Here is a 19,383-nt window from a genome sequence, read left to right as displayed (position 1 = left end):
ACTAATGACTATTGAGTCGCCTCTGTGAGAACCCACTGACTCATTCCAGATGCTGCAGTGTGGCTGTTTTAGCGTTTGTAGCACATTTAACATATGGCTCCTTGGATAATGGTCAATACCGCCGTAATCAGCCCACCAGCCAAGCTATAGTGATACAAATGAGAAACATTATCGTCCAATCAGCAAGCACATACAGTAGCACCTTCCTGCTATAAAGATAAATAGTACACATAGAAGGGAAGAGAGGTGTGTAGAGAGAGAGAGAGAGAGAGAGAGAGAGAGAGAGAGAGAGAGAGAGAGAAATATTGGATTCAAAAAATGAACTAAATTGCAGTGTGACTGTAAAGACATTTTGTCGTGAGCTTCAGACAGAACAAAAGAGATAAAAGATGATGTATGGAGAGATAGGAGAGGGAAGGATGCTGTGAGGAAGCTATCATTGGACAGGAAGACAGAAAAAAAGATTTAAAAAAAGCTATTATGGAGTGTATATATTACCTGATGTTATCCTCGCGGATGAGAACCAGGAAGAGAGGACGTCCCTGCATCTTCCAGCACTGCTTGATGAATTGCAGGGCGTTCTGCAGACACACACACACACACACACACACACACAAACACGCAGACACACAAGATTTCCACTGTTTCTGAGCAGAAACTGAATCAGCGCCATTATTACAATGTTCAATTTCCTCACCTGGTAAACAATTTAAAGTTTAAATTTGAATCTGATGTTTTTGATCAAGACTCATTTGTCTTCAAAATATAAATTAAACTAAAATTGACAGTTGTTACACTTTGAATAGAATCAACAGTTGTGATGAAAGATTGCTGGGAAAGGTTTTAAAATAACTGATTTATGGAAACAATATTTGAATGTGTTCATATTAAATGTTTAATGTGTAATAATACTTCATTTATACTGTATGCATGAAAATAGGTGGTCAGGCCCTGTACAGATATGACACTGGCTTATTTATTATAACTCATGAAGTGTACAACTCATAATAATAATACTGTAAAATAGATTTTGCAATATGTTACGTTACATACAATATGTTTATAGTGACTTTCTTGCCCAGAGAGCACTGCTGCATCATCTATAAATACAATGTCTCTGCCTTAATCTGACGGATGATGGAGAAGACAGACGGGAAATACAGAGAAAGACAGAGGAGCTGACGTGCAGCATGAACTGAACTGAACTGGGGACGTTGCAGTATGAAGGTGAATCTCTGGGCCCTGAGGATGGCCTGTAGCTGAAGATTAGTCTCAGGAAAGAGAAGCTTTTCATAACTGTTTAGAAAAGTTCAAACAGTCACCAACTGGCTGGAAGCTGATCCACTATTGTATGGTATCAGTGATATATGGTTTGACGTTTTGGGAAATAGACTTTTTTTGCTTTCTTGCCTGTAGTTAGACGAGAGGATTGATACCGCTAATAACTGCGGATTTAACAAACAGCGTTAATTAGTGAGTTTTAGAGATCCTGGTCGGCAGATTTCAGCAGCTAAGCTAGCTGTTTCCTCCTGCCTGTAGTCTGTTTATGCTAAGATAAGCCAACTGTCTCCTGGCTCAAGCTTCATCTTTAGTGCAGATAACATGTATGAGAGTGGAATCAATCTTTTCGTCTAACTCTCATCAAGACAGCATTTTCCCCAAATGTCACACTATTCCTATTATTTAGGCCGCAAAAAAAAAAAATTCAAACGAGAGGGGACTAAGCTGTAGTTTCATTTTGTTTGTTTGCAAACTCAACTTGATCAGCCAATCAAAGAAAGTGTAGAAGATTGTTGCTTAGGAAAAGTATGCAATCAAACCAAAGCAGCACTTTTCACAAATGTCAGGCTGTGACTAGTTATTTAAGTTCTGCGAGAACATAAAGAGTGGTTCGCTGTGGTCCCGTGGCACTGCTGAATCCCAGAAGTGTGACCCTGACTTACCTTAATGTCATCAATCAGCAGCATAACATCCTGGGACAAGTAAAAGTCACTTAGATCAAACACTATTGGGTAGCACACCACTGTCTTGCCCAGGATGCGATAAATCTAGAAGGAGACACACACACAAGCACACGCACACAAATACATACACACACACACACACACACACACACAGACACACAGACAGACACCCACACCATTGCATTAGAAGACGGATGGCTCACAAGTAGCCACGTATACATTATTCTGGGCAGCGTATAAAACAAGCCATCAATCCTAAGATAGAGGGGACACGGGAGCTACACAACCACTCCTGGTAACACACAGTACATACACACAACTGGTTCAAATCTCTCTTTCACACATACAGACTGTCATAGACACACACCCACCCACACCCACACACCCACACACACACACCCACACACCCACAACCATACAGACACACTGATGATGATAATGTCCTCTGGCAGTCTGCCATCTTCCCCATAAATGTTCCATTATAATATTGTCTTAGCAATGCGTTGGAAGCCATGATTCATTTGTTTGGCGATGCCTTTGTTTGAGAAAGCTGCTATCGCTCAACTTATTTGGTCGTGCTGTGACCTTCATTTGGTAGAAGCTACAAAAAAAACATCAGCAAGAGATATTAGCACGCACACATTGACTACACAAACACACACACACTCCCAAAACCACTTAAGATGCACACATACGGACACACAGACAGACCGCCTGACAGCAGCTTAGCATATTAAAATGCAGCTAGTCCTCAGAATCAGCTAAATCTATTCTGCATTCACTGATGCGTATTGTATGTCTGAAGAAGAGAAAAAAATTCTTCTCCGAGTTGAGTTTCTGAGCAGGAGTTGACTCCTCAGAGCTCTGGGAAAAATTATGCAGATCAATATGTGGGAGGTGTGATAGTGCTCACCCATGACCTGTGCAGAAGGGCAACATGGACTGCACGTGTGTGTGTGTGCATGTAAGTATGCACATGTATGTAGGTGTGTGTGTGGGCATGTGTGTGCACAAATTCATATACCTTGCAGGTCCCGATGCAGCCCACTGGCCTCTCTGGACGCCCACTCAAGCCCAGCTTCTTATTGATGGCAAGGAAGCGGTATGCCTACAGGAAGACAGACACACACACACACACACATACACACACACACACACACACACACACACACACACACACACACACACACACACACACACACACACACACACACACACACACACACACACACACACACACACACACATTTACATACAGATACATTGCACAAATTAATGCTAGCTTTTCTGAGTTAAGAGAAAACTAAAATGTTTATCTGTACATTTCCCTGCAATCGCATCAGCATCACCTCGAGATTAAAAATATCATATTTGATTCAAAATGTCACGCGGCTTATCATAATGAGAGTGAGTCCCTCATCCGTCTGTCCCACTGAGATATTTCTGTTGTTCATAAGCTGAAATGACCTCCGTATGGCAGAACCACCTCGTGATATTAGCTCTATGTAATGTTATGAGATGTAGCGATAATGAAAGGTCCCTGCGCTGCCATCAGTGGCATGCTTAGTGGACCCAAGTACACCCATGGGCACTGGAGCTGATAACAGTTTTGTACTGAGATGCAGAGGCCCATAATAAGAGACACTGAGACCTGGATGAGTCGTCATTATAATAAATAAACGACAGCATGCATTTTGATACTTACCACCTGGATTGACATCTTTGCGTATAATACAATTTTAAACACAGCCATTTTAAAAATTAATGAATTCATACCTATATTTGTATAATGGGCATTCAGTTTCACACGCACGTCAACAAAAGCAGGCTTCTCAGTGTTCATTTTGTCGGCTGAAATGCTGACTGTCCCTAAGAGATTTAATCAGCTATAATTAGCCAGTAAATGAACATTGTGAATTGCTTGAAAAATGTCTCCAGCTGACTTTATATCCAGCTGACACATTTTAAAAGGAGAGCCTGTGTCTTAAATGTGCACATATTGACTAAATGCATGCTTACTGTAGAAAATCCTACCTGGAGAAGCAACAAAGATTTTAGATTTATGCTTTATATTTTCAAATATGTTTCATCTGGACAAGGGGGAAAGGCTTCCTGCAGATGAGAACCGATCCATGAGTTTTGCAACTTGATCAATGTCTCAGGTACCGACCGAGTTGCTACTGCTACTCTAAACTGTGTGGCACAAAATAATGCAGTTACTTAATGATATGCTCCTTGGCTTTGGAAGTATTGCTTGGTTACTACTGTAGGTAATAAGCTCTCATGCTAACATTTGCAGCTTATGTTTGAACAGATAAACACACTGAATAAGTTGTTTCTTACAATTTTGCTCTTTGCTCTGGAAGAATAAAACAGGAAACCACCCACCTACGGCTGGGGAATCACTGTCTGGGGCAGGAGATTAGCAAACAGGGAAATCTTAGTATTTCTTGGCAATGGTAATTTTTAGTATATTAGTATATTATCATTATTATTGTTATATTATTATTAATGTATTTTATTTTCAATTTATCTTTATAGAGAAACTTAAATTTGACATATAAAGGTGCGTTTAAATGGGGAGATTTACAGTTATACAACATCTTCTGTGACTCTGATATTTGTCAAGTCTGACAAAATAACCCTGATGATGTCATTCGGGTTATCCTGGACAGGATATGGAGTTTGAAAGATGTGGGTGGGAGGGTCTAAAGAAGAGGCACTGTTGGCTGCATTATGGGAGGTGTAGGATCCAGTGGAAGTCGACCCATCCGGTAAAGTCTTTATAGCTCAGTCTCTGCTGCTTTGATTTTGACTACTCCTTTTATAATATATTCCTTGCAAGTTAACCAACTATATGGAAGTGCAATGCTACAATAAATGACTGGAGCGCCCCTTTAACAAGTTAAAATATCTACCAGCAGAGATGTTTTCTTGCTTTAGATTAAACTACAGTAAAGTTATCTTGTTTTGGGATAAATTAAAACATAATTGGAAAATGGTGAACTTACTCATTTACTCATTCATAAAACTAAAACTTGAATTCAGATCGATATTTTTTGGGTACAGAAACTCAATAAAATGTTCCAATTCTACTTTCAAAACCGGGATTGATATAGATCAGAGTCCTTTATTTTGAGCTGTAGGTGGTAGCAGTAGGTGGTTTCTACATGGTCAACGCATAATCTGTTTGCACACTGTAATTCCATCCTCTCCGGCTCTACGGGAGAGGTTCTGTGGTTTAATCAAGTTAGAAGTCCTGTCTCTCCACACACAGCCAGATCCCACAGTCCGAAGGTGAAAACACAGAGTCAAGTCAGGTATAAAAGAAGTTTATGGACTAAAAATCGTTTACATCAGCAGTGTAGGATGTCCAGCACAAAGAGACTAGGAGAGAGCTTGACATTAATGCTCAACTCCAACAGGGTTTGGCTGAAGAAGCTGAGCTCGGGGCTGCTGAGGTCAAGTTTCACACTTAATTGGTAGAATGAAAATCCTGCAGTGTCCGTTAGAAAAAGTTTGATTCACACACCACAGGTTCAATTTAGATTTCTAGAGCTGATTCAGCTCAAACCTTAACACAAGCTCCGGTCAACAACACTGTTGTACTTTAAGTCTTTTGCATTATTTGAGGCATTGGTAATGCTGCACAATTACGCATCTACAGTATATATTTAAAGAGCAAGACAAATAAATAGGAATCCTTGACCGTCTTCACAGGTGCTGCAGTAATTAGCCAAAGACAAAACAGAGGAAAACAGAGGAAAAGGTCTTGGCCTTCTCCCCCAGCCGTCTCTGAAATGCATCTAGAGATGGCAGCATGGAGGATACAGAAGCTCAGTTTCCAGTGCATTACTTTGGTGCTTCAGATAAAAGCTTCTTACTGCTGTGTTGCCCGCTGTCAAAACACACTGATTCAAAGATAAAAAAGAAAAAGAAGATGGACATTGATTTCTCTGCTCTGCTTGCTTCAAGCCCAGTGGTGTGACACACTCGCCACAAGTTATTATTTATGTGTGTTTTGTGCATTACACTTGTGTTTTCTGATGTGTCTGGCTGAGTGTGAGTACTTCTTCCCTCCCAATCTGTCTTATCATGAAACAGCATCAGTACACCCACACACTCAAGTGGCACAGCAGGAGATCTGCCCGTCAAGCTCTCCGTGCCGCATTCTACTGTCTCAAACCAACTGCAATACATGGTGTCAGCCAAAAGGTGGTGCTCTGCTACTCCTGTGCCATGTGCACAGCAGAGCTACTCACTGCTAACTGCCCTGAAAAGCCTGTACTGACCACAACAGGAGAAGGCAAGGGTTGGACCAATTATAAGAAATTACACAAAAAGAGGGAGAAGTACAATCTTTATGTAAAAAAAAAAAAAAAAAAAAAGAGAAATGTTAATTGAGGATGAAGCGGAATTGCAAATCACAGCCCTAAAAGACAAGGATGAGACCTGGAGGAGAAAAGCGAGGGAGGAACCTCTGCACCCAACACTTCCTGTGTGCAGAATACCAATGAAGAACGACAACACACAGGCAGCCTATCAAAGCATCCTTTCATTCCCTCACATTTCCACAGACCGCAGCACAAACAGCAAGCCTGGCAGGCGGGAGAGATAATAAAAAGCTATATTCAAAAGCTGTATTTTATACTTCTGCAGTGGCCACAAGGTGTGACAAACTCTGCAAAACTTTTAATTCACCATAGAGACATTCCTCAGGTGGACAGGAGCTCAGACAGGAGTATGTTCCCGCGCGTTTTATCATTGCTGGGTTGGTGCCCCAAATAGTGTAAATGTAACTGTTGGGTGTCAAAAAATGCACATAACAGATTTACTTTGACAGCTGATGCTGTCATCCAGAGGGACTTAAAGTAAGTGGCAGTTCAGCATCTTGCCAAACAGCTCAATATGACACTGTACATACCTTTAAATTTGGGATTAAAATTTCTGCTCCTGGGACTCCCCATAAAATGTGTTTAAGGGTATATTTTACACTTTTCCTGTGTTTTATTTGAAGTGTTGTGTTGAAGATATATTTGTGGTTTTATGCACCAAAAGCATCTCTGAATAGTCTTACATCTCCTCTCTCAGGCTTCTCTCTGGAGCTCTAGTAACAACAGGTTACTCTGAGCCTCTCTTCTGATTGGCTCACTGTTTTCTGAGTAATGAATAAAAATAAAGCAGTTTTCAGTTAAACACTCAGACAAACCAAGCCCTGTCCAGGTGGGTGGGGCTTGAGGCATGGCTGAGAGTGGTCACTGCTTTGTTGTGACATCACAAAGTTACAGAGGGAAAGTCACATTCTTTTTTGTAAAAGATTCCCTTGGATAGCATTTCCTTGTTGAGCTATGGTGGAGGGATAGTAACACAGAGAAGGGATTTTGTACAGCAGCTACCAGCATTTCTATGCAACTAGTTTCTCTTTTTACTTTCTGTAAAAACAGGTTTTTGAGATGATTTCTGTTACATTTAAAGCTGCAGTTGGCTTGTGCTGTCCCATTCAACATCCCATGTATTTTCATAATATCTCCAACAAAAGTCCTGAGCAAAATGTTGTCATGACCAACAGTTATAACTGACAAAAATATAACGACACTGGGGCAAAAATACTGGAATTTTCCTTTAAAGCCTTTTGAGACCTCATTCGGATGACTCCAGGTGTTGCTTGCAACATGTGAAAAAAATGAGTGTCAACAAACAGAATGTCACCTACTATGACACCCACATCGGCTGTCTGATATGAAAAAGGGAAAGAAACAGCTAAAAGGGAGGCTATTTTTGGGCAAGGCAGTGATTTGCAAGGGGACAAGCTTTAGGGTGCGCGGGTGGGAATAACACATTGCGAAATGTAATTGCCACTCTCCCATCGTCAGGCAGCTGTTGTCAACACAATCAAATGGCTGCGAGGGACGAGGCGAGGTGAGCAAACGCAGCCTGCTGCACTGGAAATGATGGTGACTCCAAGATACACAGATTCTGTCGAGGAAGAAAGATTGGCTGGTCTTCAGATTTAATATTCAGCACAGTGCCCGCTCTGACTCACAATTGCATATCCATCTGAGAGGAAGAGCACCGCGCGGCAGAAAGAGGCAGAGGGGTAAGGAGGGAGAAGTAACAGGTATGACAGTTCAAAGTCGGATGATAGACCTGGAGGGGAGAGTTGTCTGGTGTAATGGACGTAATGGGGGCGGGGCAGGATGTAGGCCTAGAGGATAGAATAGGGTTACAGAAGCGGATGTGGTGGAGGATAAAGCAGCCGAGGGACAGAAGGTAAAAAGGCCTGGAGGAGAGAAGAGAGCCGAGAGAGATGACATGATAGCAGAAATTGTTTGTTTGTAGAACATGGTAGAAAATAGATGCCACATAACAGACATGACAGACAAGGAATAGAGGCTAGGGAGGAGATCGGATGTTTGAGTGACAGATATGACAGGAGAGGAAAATAGTAAACTTCAAACGGCACACATGCAGATGAGGGACAGTATTGAGAGAAGAGACTAGGGTTTGAGTGATGGATGTGATGGGAGTGAAACTGAAGTTGGAAGTGGGGTAGTGGCTGGTGTCATAGATATGGCAGTACCAATGGTGTAATCTGCTACAGATGAAAGAAGCAGAATGGACAGCTAGTGCTGAAACTGTTACTCACTAAGTTACAACAGACTGTTACCAACAGGATACATGTACTGACACAAATCCCAGATGTGATGACCAGTATTTTGTCATCTCAATGGAATATTTACACCCACAGAACGACTGTTGCTATTTTTAATCCAAGATTGGCAGTGCTTTCATCCAGGTAAAGTCATCTTGTTTTCCTCCCTCCTCATTGTGTATTAACGAGGGTTGGGTTTCAACAGATGGCAACAGAATTTTGGATCCAATTCCAGGTTAATAAAGTACTAACTAAGAAATACATTTATGAAATCCCCTCTTTACACTCAGTGAACACTTCATTATGAACACCACACTAATACTGGGTAAGGCCTCAGTTCTCTGTAGCATTGATTCCACAAGATGTTGGAAACATTCCTTTGAGATTCTGCTCCATGATAAAATGACATCACTTCATCATTCATCTGCTGTTCTACCACATCCCAAACGTCATACGCTGGATTTTTGATTTATGACATGATTCTTCTTAGGCTCTTATCATGCCATTAGAAGATGGTAAACTATGGTCATAAAGTGATACATATAGTCAACAACAATACTCAGGTTTGGTATTGATATTGGTATTAAAAGTATCCAAGTGTGCCAAGAAAAACAATCCTCACACCATTACACCACCAGCAGCAGCCATATAACATAAAGCAGGTTGGGTCCATGGATTCATGATGGTGACGCTAATTAAAATTTCTGCTTCTGTGACTCCCCATAAAATGTGCTTAAAGGTATATTTTACACTTTAGTAGTGAAGATATATTTATGGTTTTAAGCACAAAGACCCTACTGTCTTTGTGCCTCAGCAGAAATCCAGATTCATCAGACCAGGCTGATGTGTTTTCAACTTCAACTGTGAGTCTGTGCCCACTGCCGCCTCATATTTCTGTTAGCTGACAGGAGTGGAACCTGACGTGGTCTTCTGCTGTTGTAGTCCACCCACCTCAAGGTTGTGTGTGTTGTGAGATCTGAGATGTTTTTCTGTTCACCACAGTTGTAAAGAGTGCCTATCTGAGTCATTGTAGCCTTTCTGTCAGCTCTAACCAGTCTGGTCATTCTCCTCTGACCTCTCATCAACAAGGTGTTTCAGTCTGCAGAACTGTCGCTCACTGTTTTTTGTTTTAGTAGAGTAAAAACTCTAGAGACTGTTGTGTGTGAAAATCCCTGGAGATCAATAGCTTCAGAAACACTCAAACCAGGTATCTGACACCGTCACATTTTTCCCCATTCTGATGTTTGATGTGCAGAATAACTGAGGCTTCAGAACTGCAATAATTGAAATGTTACCACATGATTGGCTGATTAGTTAATGACATGAAAGAGCAGAGCATGTATAATGTATAAAACATACCATTCAACAAAAAAGCAAACATTAAATATATCTTGGAACTACACCTAAGACTTTTGTGTTTTAGAGCTTAAATATTGAGTTAGTTATTAATTTTGTTACTTAGGTTAAACCTGATTAGATCTGGTAAGGGATTTGAAAGGATTTCAATTTCATGAGCTGCTCCATTCAGATTTTATGAAGTGGTATTGAATCCCAACTCTTCCCCTTTTGTTGAGAACACTGACTTGTAATAAAAAGGACATCAAGGATTTTTATGTATCATAGGTTTTGGATAGTGACTTCTAATTTTCTGTTTCAATTGAGCTGGTAGAAAACTTTAACGTTTGACTTGCAAGAGCAGCACGATTGCTGAAAACAACATAAGCTTTTTGTGGAATTCTTCATGAACAAAAAGACTGTAATAACATTACATTAAAAAAAAAGCCACCAAGGTGAGCTGGAGAAAAGAGTCCATCTGAAGTGACATATAAGCAACAGTTTGTTAACCCAAACGTAGATATGCTGGTTTGGAAATGGGAAAACATAAAAGGGAGAATAAGGTTGGAATAACGACTTATTTAATTTCATTTTGTGCTTTCATCATTTAGGCAGTACCATAATGTCGGTGCCTATTCAGCTTCTTCAAAAACCACCATGTATTTTCAAAGATCTTAAAAAAGAGCTTTTTCTCTGAATTCTTGAGAGCTTTTAAAGTTAAAGAGATTTCATCCAAATGCAGCTTTTACATTCTCTTCTGAAGCTCCTCAGATCTGCAACTGATCTGAGGAACTGATCCGCTCATTTTGACCTTCAAATATTCAAACGCAAGAGTGAACAGTTGTTAATGTAACGATGGAGGTGAGTCCAAATGAATCTTTCTGAATACCACAACTCAGCATTTGAGATATTTTCCATCTGTTCTTCATCTCTAACGTTCCCCTCTGAGAACAAAGTTAAAACCGCTCAGCTCCATGCATCTCCAATTTGCCAAAGTGAAACAGTGACGGCTCCACCATTATGCTGATCAATCAACATGAACAATCACTGTTTGACGAATCAATCACTTCGACCAATCTGCAGCCTCGTTGTGATTGATGGTACAATCAAGGGGAAAATCTTAAGAGCAGGAAATCTTGGACTGACAAGCAGATGGACTGACTGAGCCAAGTTCTGCTGGGATATTGATAGCTAACTGCTGAAATGTAATCTCGTTGACTGTAAGATTGATTTGTATAGTTGTGGTGGAGGTGGGGTGCCATCAATAGTCTGTCACAGTTTCCTTCCCTCAAATTTCTGTCCAATCATTCACAATGAACAGGAATGAACAGGAATGACCTGGAATCTCCTTTTACAGTTAAAGATATTGTGTAAGGCCAAGTAGCTGCAGTTAATTGTGCACTGCTAAATTTCTGTTATCAGTGAGGTTTCAATGAGTGTAGCTAAATATTCCAGATACAAAGAGTTTGGAGGGGTTTTTTTAAACTTGAAAGTTCTTGAAGTCAAGAACACAAGAGGGAAAAGTGAGTGTTTATCTGCTTTAATGTAAGACATGATCATTAGCATGCCTGGCTAGTTACCTACAGTCGTAGCAAAATTTAGGATTTAGGATTACTTCCAAGGCCATCAAGGCCCATTAGTTAGCAAATCACATTATTACATGGGATAACAGGTTACTTCACAAAAAGCTCCATTCAAAGACAAATACATCTGTGGTTTGAGAGCTGATGGAACACCAGTCACAGATGCTTTTAACTGCTATATCTGAGTTTAACATTAGTGTCTCTGTCCTGCTGTGTATTGGATTTGAGTTTACCTAAGGTGACTTTGCCACACTCATTATTCTACTTTTCAAGTGAAACATACTGTTAGATATATATAACATTACAGCATAAATTGAACGTTTGTGCTGTTTATCAAAGTCATTCGTGTATTTGTAGAGCCTGGCATCTGTTGTATTTGTAGCCTCATATCGTTCTATAGTTTAGTATTGTACTACATCATGTTCAGTAGAAATAACAGTCTCATGCTACATTTTTCTTATGTTCATTCTCATATTGTACTTCAACACAAGGGAAAACTACCCTTACTCTGCAAAACAAGAATATTGTTGCTCTTTTATTTTCATGCTTTCCACATGGAAAACTAGTAACAACTAAGCTAGGGACAGATGCAACAATGCAGCAGGATTCTCATTTTGGTATCAGCCCGGAGCATTAAAAAGTCAGCTGCAAATGGAGTTATAACTAATTCACAAAGTTAATGTTGCAGCGAATAAAGTAAATAAAAGGCAAAAAATCCCTAACACATTACAAGTACAAGTGATGGACAGTATTTGTGCAGGAATTTCGCTTTTTGTTCTAAGTTATGAGTTTGTGATCCCACCTCTCACTATGAATTTTAGGTGTGCAAGAATGTTTTCCCAAAATCAATGGTTGCTGGCTAGAAATGAAAAGTCTGCTTGTGTCTACTAGTTTCTGAAGTCAAGCACCCATTTTTTTTCTTCCAAAATGACCATAACACCATAACATTGTAAACTGTATACGTACCATTCAAGAAAAGAAAACTAAATGTAGCAACAGTACCAACGTGTGCTTGTGTTACCTTCACCAGTTCTTTCTGAGGCCAGATCTGGATTGGCTCCACCTGCTGGGGCGTCTGGGTCTGAATGCCATAGGTGTTCAGAAACACCTGTAATCTACAGATGCACAAACACAAAAACAAGACCAGGTCAAAAATCAGGACTAAGTCAAAACCTAGTATATAATTGGACTATGTATGGTCAATGTGCATAATTGAGGTCGCTAATTTATAAAATGTGGCAGTTAGCAAAATTGTGATGTCATTGGATCCTATCTGCATTCTGCCTAGTGTCAGCCAGTTTCAGCCATTTACCCATTTGCTTCTCTCTTACTCTTTCCAATACAATTGTTCTCATTTACATATTTTTTTGTTTCTGTTGTCAGACAACAGATAAAGTTTGAAATAGTATCTGTAACAAGACCCATTAAGACTACATGTTAACCAACAGTCACTCCCAAACTATTTCCAAGCTGTTGCTCAGGACTGCTAAAATTCTGATTTGTTAACTGCATAAGTATCTGACAAAATCCACAACTTACTTGCAATTGTCTTCTACAGAAAGTAGCTAAGGTTTGTCCAAAAAGTCACTAGAGTGGCTAGATGCTTTTTTGAAAAAAAATCGCTAGAGGGTTCTGGTAAGTCAGTAAACATAGCGAAAATGGCGCTAAGTTGGCAGCACTTTTTCTAAATGCCTCCCTCATAATAGTAAAATGTTCACACCAATTCATTTTGTATCAGCAACAACCAGTGGTGTAACTTCATCACTCAGTTAGTCAGTCACGGACATTTGTGCTTCCAAAGATGGCCTTTTGTAGCCTAGCCAAAAAAAACAATATCAAATTGACAATCTTAGGCATTTTACCTGTAGCTGTGGCTGAAAATTAACCTTACACCAGTCGAAAATCCCACAAAAAAAAAATTGAGTTAATTATATGTTATATCTAGAAAAACGTTTCTCAAATTACTTTTCAATACTAATCATTCCCTTGCAAATATGCTGTGCTGTGAGCCTACACCATCTGCTGACCTTTAAATCTATTCTGATTTACCTTTTGTAAATCTGTAGCTTTATAAATGTCAATAGAACATTAAGGTCTATAGAACATTATTACATCTATTGGTGTTGTGTTCTTGCAAATATAAAACTCAGTGTTGTTGTTTAATTCAAGAATGAATACTGAACTAAATCACTTTCTGAAACAATTTGTTCATTTCTCAGTTCAGTCGAGCTCTCAGTCAGGTGTTAATGATTCAAGTCATTTTGTTAACAGGAGAAACTGGGTGTGTTCAAGTCTAGGCAAGGTACTTTATTGATCCCACAGGGAAATTACTTTGCCACAGCAGCAACACATGTACAGTACAACACAACGCAACATGTCACAAGTAGTGTATAGAAACAAGTACAAAATATAAGTGAGTCATTACTGGCAGAGAAAAACATTTGAACGTCCACAAAATTATGAATAGTATTTAAATATGTGAATTATAGTAATAAATATGAATGACAACTTCTTACATACATCAGCAGAATATATGCATGGCAGTGATTATGTGAATGGCAGAATGTGGTATGAAGAGCAGAGCAAAAAAAATGGCACAAACTGAAAAAAACTCAGTGATTGTCAGCGGCTCCTGAGACTGTCTCAGATCCTTTCACTGCGAAGGAACAGTGCATGTTCAGTGATTCATTCACTGAATGTACTACACAGTGAATGTGAGTCCTGAATGACAGTCAGCAGCTCGAATTGGTGGACTGTGGATTAGTTAATAAGACCTACAAAGTTACTAAAAACCAGTGTTCATCTCCAAAAATTCAGCAAGGAAACCTTTAAAATATCAAGAATTATGAACAGAGTTTGGTGTGTGAAAGTCAGGGATCATGAAGAATATGAACCGTTGGCTGTTTTTCAGCTCAGTGAGCAGGAGTATGAAGCTCCGGTCAAGCAATGAGCAATTCTAGTGATTCAGGACACTGAAAACTGCTTCGCACATTGCTAGCTGTAGCTGTAATTGAACCACAGCATATAGTGTAGCATTAGTGTACAGCAGTGAGAAAAGATGCATCAGGATTCCTGATGGGGACTTGCCAGCAGTAGTAAATGAAGCTACAGGTTAACAAGATTCACAAAGTCATTTGACCCTGTTTAACATACCTCCACACACCCGCACTCTTACACGTGTATCCAAGCATCCATACACACACACTCACACAAACCCACACGCACAATGAGAAGAGTGACAGACGATGGCGGAGGTCAGGCTGAGCACCAGCTTTATGAGCTCACCACAATTACAGCACTGAGGTAGCTCAGAGAGGAGCGGAAAATAACCCTGCGTTAAGGCCTGTAATACATGAAGAGACACACACACATATATATATATATATATATATATATATATATATACACACACACACACACACATTACCTCTGGCTCTCTGCTATCAGGGATACGTGAATCACAACATCATTCTCTATGGGACCCTGTGAAAGAGACAGAGAACAAAAATCAACATGTGAACCACATCCCTGCTACATGTTTCAGATGTTGCATCGGGTGTTATGTTAGACTGGTTTGTGTGTTTCCTCCTCCTCTTGTTTGATTATTATTTTACACGTCCACTACTATGCAGTAGTTATTTTTTTAAATTGTTGCCCTTTTATTTCCTTACTTTGTCTATGCGGTTCATCTAACATTCATGCCGGTAAAGCAAACCAGGAGACTTAATTGGAATTTTAACTGAAATGAACTAATTTCTGTTTGTGTGTGTGGAAGAGAGATAGAGATAATTCAGCTGACTCCCATAGTAAACAACAATAGCCTGTATTATTGCTACATCAACTATAAAACTATTTAACTATTTAACTGAAAGTAAAACTGAATACGACAGGCGACTCTAAATTGCTCGTAGGTGTGAATTGTGAGGGTGAATGGTTGTCTGTCAGCCCTGTGATTGACTGTCAGCACATCCAGGGTGTACCCCGCCTCTAGCCCAGTGTCAGCTGGGATTGGCTGCAGCCCCATCCCCTGCGACCCTCAAGGAGCTAATGAATAGATGGATGGAAAACTCTGAATAACCAACAAAGGTTGATGAGAGATGCAGGGGCACTGAGCTGGGAGGGAAGGACATGTGAATTAGAGGGAGGATGAGGGAGATGTAAAAGGGAAGGAGGAGCAGAGATGAACAGAAACACTAATGTTTTCTCCACTTTGGTGCCCACACAGTGAGATGAATTGAAATGACATTAAATGGCGAAGTAGGATATAGCCAAAAGAGCTAGAGATGCATCATCATTTCTACGTAACACAAAAAACAGAACATTTAAAAATCAGAAAAGAAATTAGTCGAAGAATATTTCATAATAATTCTAAGCCTTTTATTCAGTAGCAATCCCATCACGTTTTGCTGGTTGCAGCCTCTCTAATGTGAGGATTTGCTGCTTTTCTCATTTTCATATGATCCCAACACCTAATATCCTTGTGAAGAGACTATGAATAATGGTCAGACAAAATTTGAATAAACTACTGAGTTACAACAAAATTATATTAACCATGTAATTGGAGAAAAAACTCATGGTGAAAATAATAATTTGGTGTTTCAGCCACTCAGACTTAACACACTGTCCAGTAGCCACACATCATGTTAGTTAGTTGGTCCCAACTATTGGCTGGAAGGTCTCATCATTATAACGGTACACCCCAAATATACAGTAGTTCCAGTCTGTTGTTACAGTTAATATCAGCTACTAACAGTTGAGGATGAATTTTGTTGTATTCTGTACTTTATTCTGTACTTTAAACACCAAACCCGACAATGAACTGAAGCAAGTGTGGCCGAAGCTTGATGTGGCTTATTCATCTGTGTCATAGAGCTCCATTTGCTGTCCACAACTCAGTGAGCCACACTGTCGCAAAGGGTGACATGTTCCCTCATTACCACTGAACATGGCCACTGTCATTTATCTTGAGTCAGTCCCGTATTTGCTCCTATTGGAGTGAAGGTTTGCTCAAAGTCACAGCGCCCAGCGGTTTTAGGAAATTATTTAGACATGTTGACAAATTAAACTAGATACAGTACTTGTGACATGTTTTTAAAGGTTTATATCTTCAGTATAGGAATAAAGGGGCTAGAGTGTGAAGTGTGAAACTTACTAATAAACCAAATCAATGCACAATGAATCCAGCAGGTTTTGCATCGTAACATTATTCATCTCTACTACATTTACTATTTTCCTATATTAGAACACCCTTCCATGTACAGTGCTGCTTTCTGAACATAACCACATGATTTGTAGCAATAAAACTATACAATGATAAAAAATAAAAACAAAATAAAAACATTTATTCATGTACTACATAATTAATGCTTTCTAGCGATCCATGTTTCTTAAAAATGAGTTAACACCTGACAAAACTGAAGCAATAAAAACATGGGTTTATGTTGCTTTGATAGAAGAAGTAGTGCCCTGTCAAGGTAACACTAGCACTAAAACAACATGGAGACAGTGACAATTGGCCAGAATGGAGCAACAGATCAGTCATGTTGCCTGCAGCCTGAATACAGGGTAGAAGACAGGAAGAGAGGAGAGGAAAAGAAAGGGAGAAGAGAGGGAGCAGTCATTTCTCTGCTGTAGTCGCAGACCTTTTGGGCTTGTGGACAATCAGTGTAAACACAGACAAGAGACATCACAGTTGATTGTCTTGTTGTGGAGAACCTGAACCCAGAATACATCACATACACATGAAGCTACAATGTTGAAAGACATCATTTCAGAATTTTGAAACTTTCACCAACAAAAGCTGCGACTGCATCAATGTGTTTTTGGAGGTGAGAATAAAATGTCCCTTTTATTGTTTGTTCCCCCTGATACATGTATATGCCTGTAAACTTGAATTTAAAATTCATATTTATGTCTTTTTATCCATTTATCCACATTAACTAATGTGCATTTCTTCGGTTTTCTCCTGCTTTTGTCTTATGCTGACGTAAATGTCTCTGTATATGTCCTTCTGTGCCTTGCATCCTCTCGTTCTTTATTTGTAGAAGCAAGCAGAGACGATCATCTCCACTGCTCTGAGTGATGGTCTATTCAGGGCTATTCAGGAAGCAGACAGCAATGTGTGACTCACAGGAGCAGAGGCCTTACATCGCCTCCTGATATGTGCACATTCAATGGCACACAAACACACACACACACACATGCGTATACTGATGCATGTATACACACAGAACACGGCAACAGTCTCGCACATGAAGACACAGGAGTGTTGATGGCGGTAAGCACAGATGCTCAGATTCAGCAAATGACAGAACCGAGAGGCAGGGAACAACACACACAAGTAAGCATGCTCATGGATGCACGCACACGCGCACACACAGACACACATATACACACACATACACACACATACACACACACACACACACACACACACACACACACACAGAGAGCTGGGAGCCATTTTAGCTGGTTGTAGCCAACAACCTCGTTATCATCAATCAGAGAGTAGAGAGTAGAGAGAGAGAGGGGAAGAGAGGGGGGTTGGCCGAGTAGAAAAAAACAAAAAAAAAAAAAACAAAACGGCTGAGCACAAATCTCTCCTGATGAATAGTGGAGCAATGGCTCCTAAAATGCTGCAATGCAACTCTCTCATTAGCGCTGGTCTCTGAGCAGACAAAGGACTCATTTGGCGAGGGAGAAGATATAGAAATGCATAATGGAGACACGGGAGAAATGCACTCCCTCCCACTCTCTCTCGCTCTCTCACTCCGTGCACTCCTGCCGAACCTCACCGACAGACAACTGCGCGGACCACAGGGAGGAAAATGAGATGAGTCCTGAAATGTTTCTTTAAACAAGCTTTTTCGGAGGAACCCCAAAAACATCAATGTAGCGTGACCGAAATGGTGTCAAGTCTGTGAGGGAGGGGTGGGGGGTGGGGGGTGGAAGAGAAAAGATATGCCGTTTCTCCACGGGGACTGTGCAATAGACTGCTGAAAGTAGTTAACAAATCATATTGGACCCAGGACGTACCCAATGGTGCGGGGGCACTGGTCTGATGTCAGCACAGCTCAGGCCAAATCTAACAGTTTAAAGACTGATGTAGCACTCTCTGTAATTGGATTTCAGCGTAATTAATGAAAAGTGAAAAAGCTGGTAGAACAAATGTCTTGCAATTGAACACAGGTAATTAAAGTTCTGAAAGTTTAAACTAAGCATTATCACACAGCACAAAAGGAAATGGACTGAATAGAGAAATTACGTCCGAATGTGTTTAGTGAGGCTGAAAACACGTGTGCTGTTTTGACCTGTCTTGCACTGCTCTTGCAGCGGACATGGATGTGCGTTTAATTTCTCTTGACTGTAAATCCATGCTCTCTCACTCTCACTAAGCTGTCTCCACCTACACGTTAAACCCACACGCTAACCTTCGAATGCTACAGCTCCAGACTGCTACTGTTTGGGGGGAATTCTACAGTAGAAGAAAACAAGGTGGGCTCAGGGAAGCTGAGTAAGCCACAAACATGAATTGCATCAGTGCAACATGAAATAACTCCTGGAATGCACTCAACATCACAGACGGATGATATCTAACAGTGTACAATGTAGTATGTGTACAAGAGGGAGCTCCGCTGGAAGGCGAGCAGTGAGGATTCAGCATATTATTGATCTAACTGAGGAGGTGAGTTTACTGTGACATGGCCAGCCAGAAGTTTTACACGCACACTGTACAAAAGATCATCACTACAGGTACCTTTCACACAGGAACAAAGGGAAAGTGCTCCAAGTTGGAGTTTTTGTATTTTTCTGCCTAATAATTCATCTTCATTTACCCTCTGATTCAAAC

At 40.2% G+C, this 19,383-nt stretch overlaps 1 protein-coding gene across 4 annotated transcripts in view; it reads right to left on the bottom strand.

Annotated features, from left to right (window-relative positions):
- The window catches only part of phkb (phosphorylase kinase regulatory subunit beta), a 106,361-nt gene that overhangs the window by 16,348 nt on the left and 70,630 nt on the right, over positions 1-19,383 (bottom strand). For all 4 annotated transcript variants that reach the window (XM_022745578.1, XM_022745562.1, XM_022745570.1 and 1 more), the window contains exons 16-20: positions 14,962-15,017; positions 12,556-12,649; positions 2,989-3,072; positions 1,944-2,048; positions 499-581 (exon numbers count right to left, since the gene is read on the bottom strand). In XM_022745578.1, the coding sequence (XP_022601299.1) occupies positions 499-581; positions 1,944-2,048; positions 2,989-3,072; positions 12,556-12,649; positions 14,962-15,017 (422 nt within the window). The remainder of the gene's footprint in view (positions 1-498; positions 582-1,943; positions 2,049-2,988; positions 3,073-12,555; positions 12,650-14,961; positions 15,018-19,383) is intronic.

Source organism: Seriola dumerili, unplaced genomic scaffold (genome assembly GCF_002260705.1).
Source record: "Seriola dumerili isolate Sdu_G_001 unplaced genomic scaffold, Sdu_1.0 BDQW01000003.1, whole genome shotgun sequence".
NCBI classification, from domain to species: Eukaryota; Metazoa; Chordata; class Actinopteri; order Carangiformes; family Carangidae; genus Seriola; species Seriola dumerili.
Note: the sequence above shows the minus strand (reverse complement) of the source record. Positions and strands in the feature narration are given on the sequence as shown.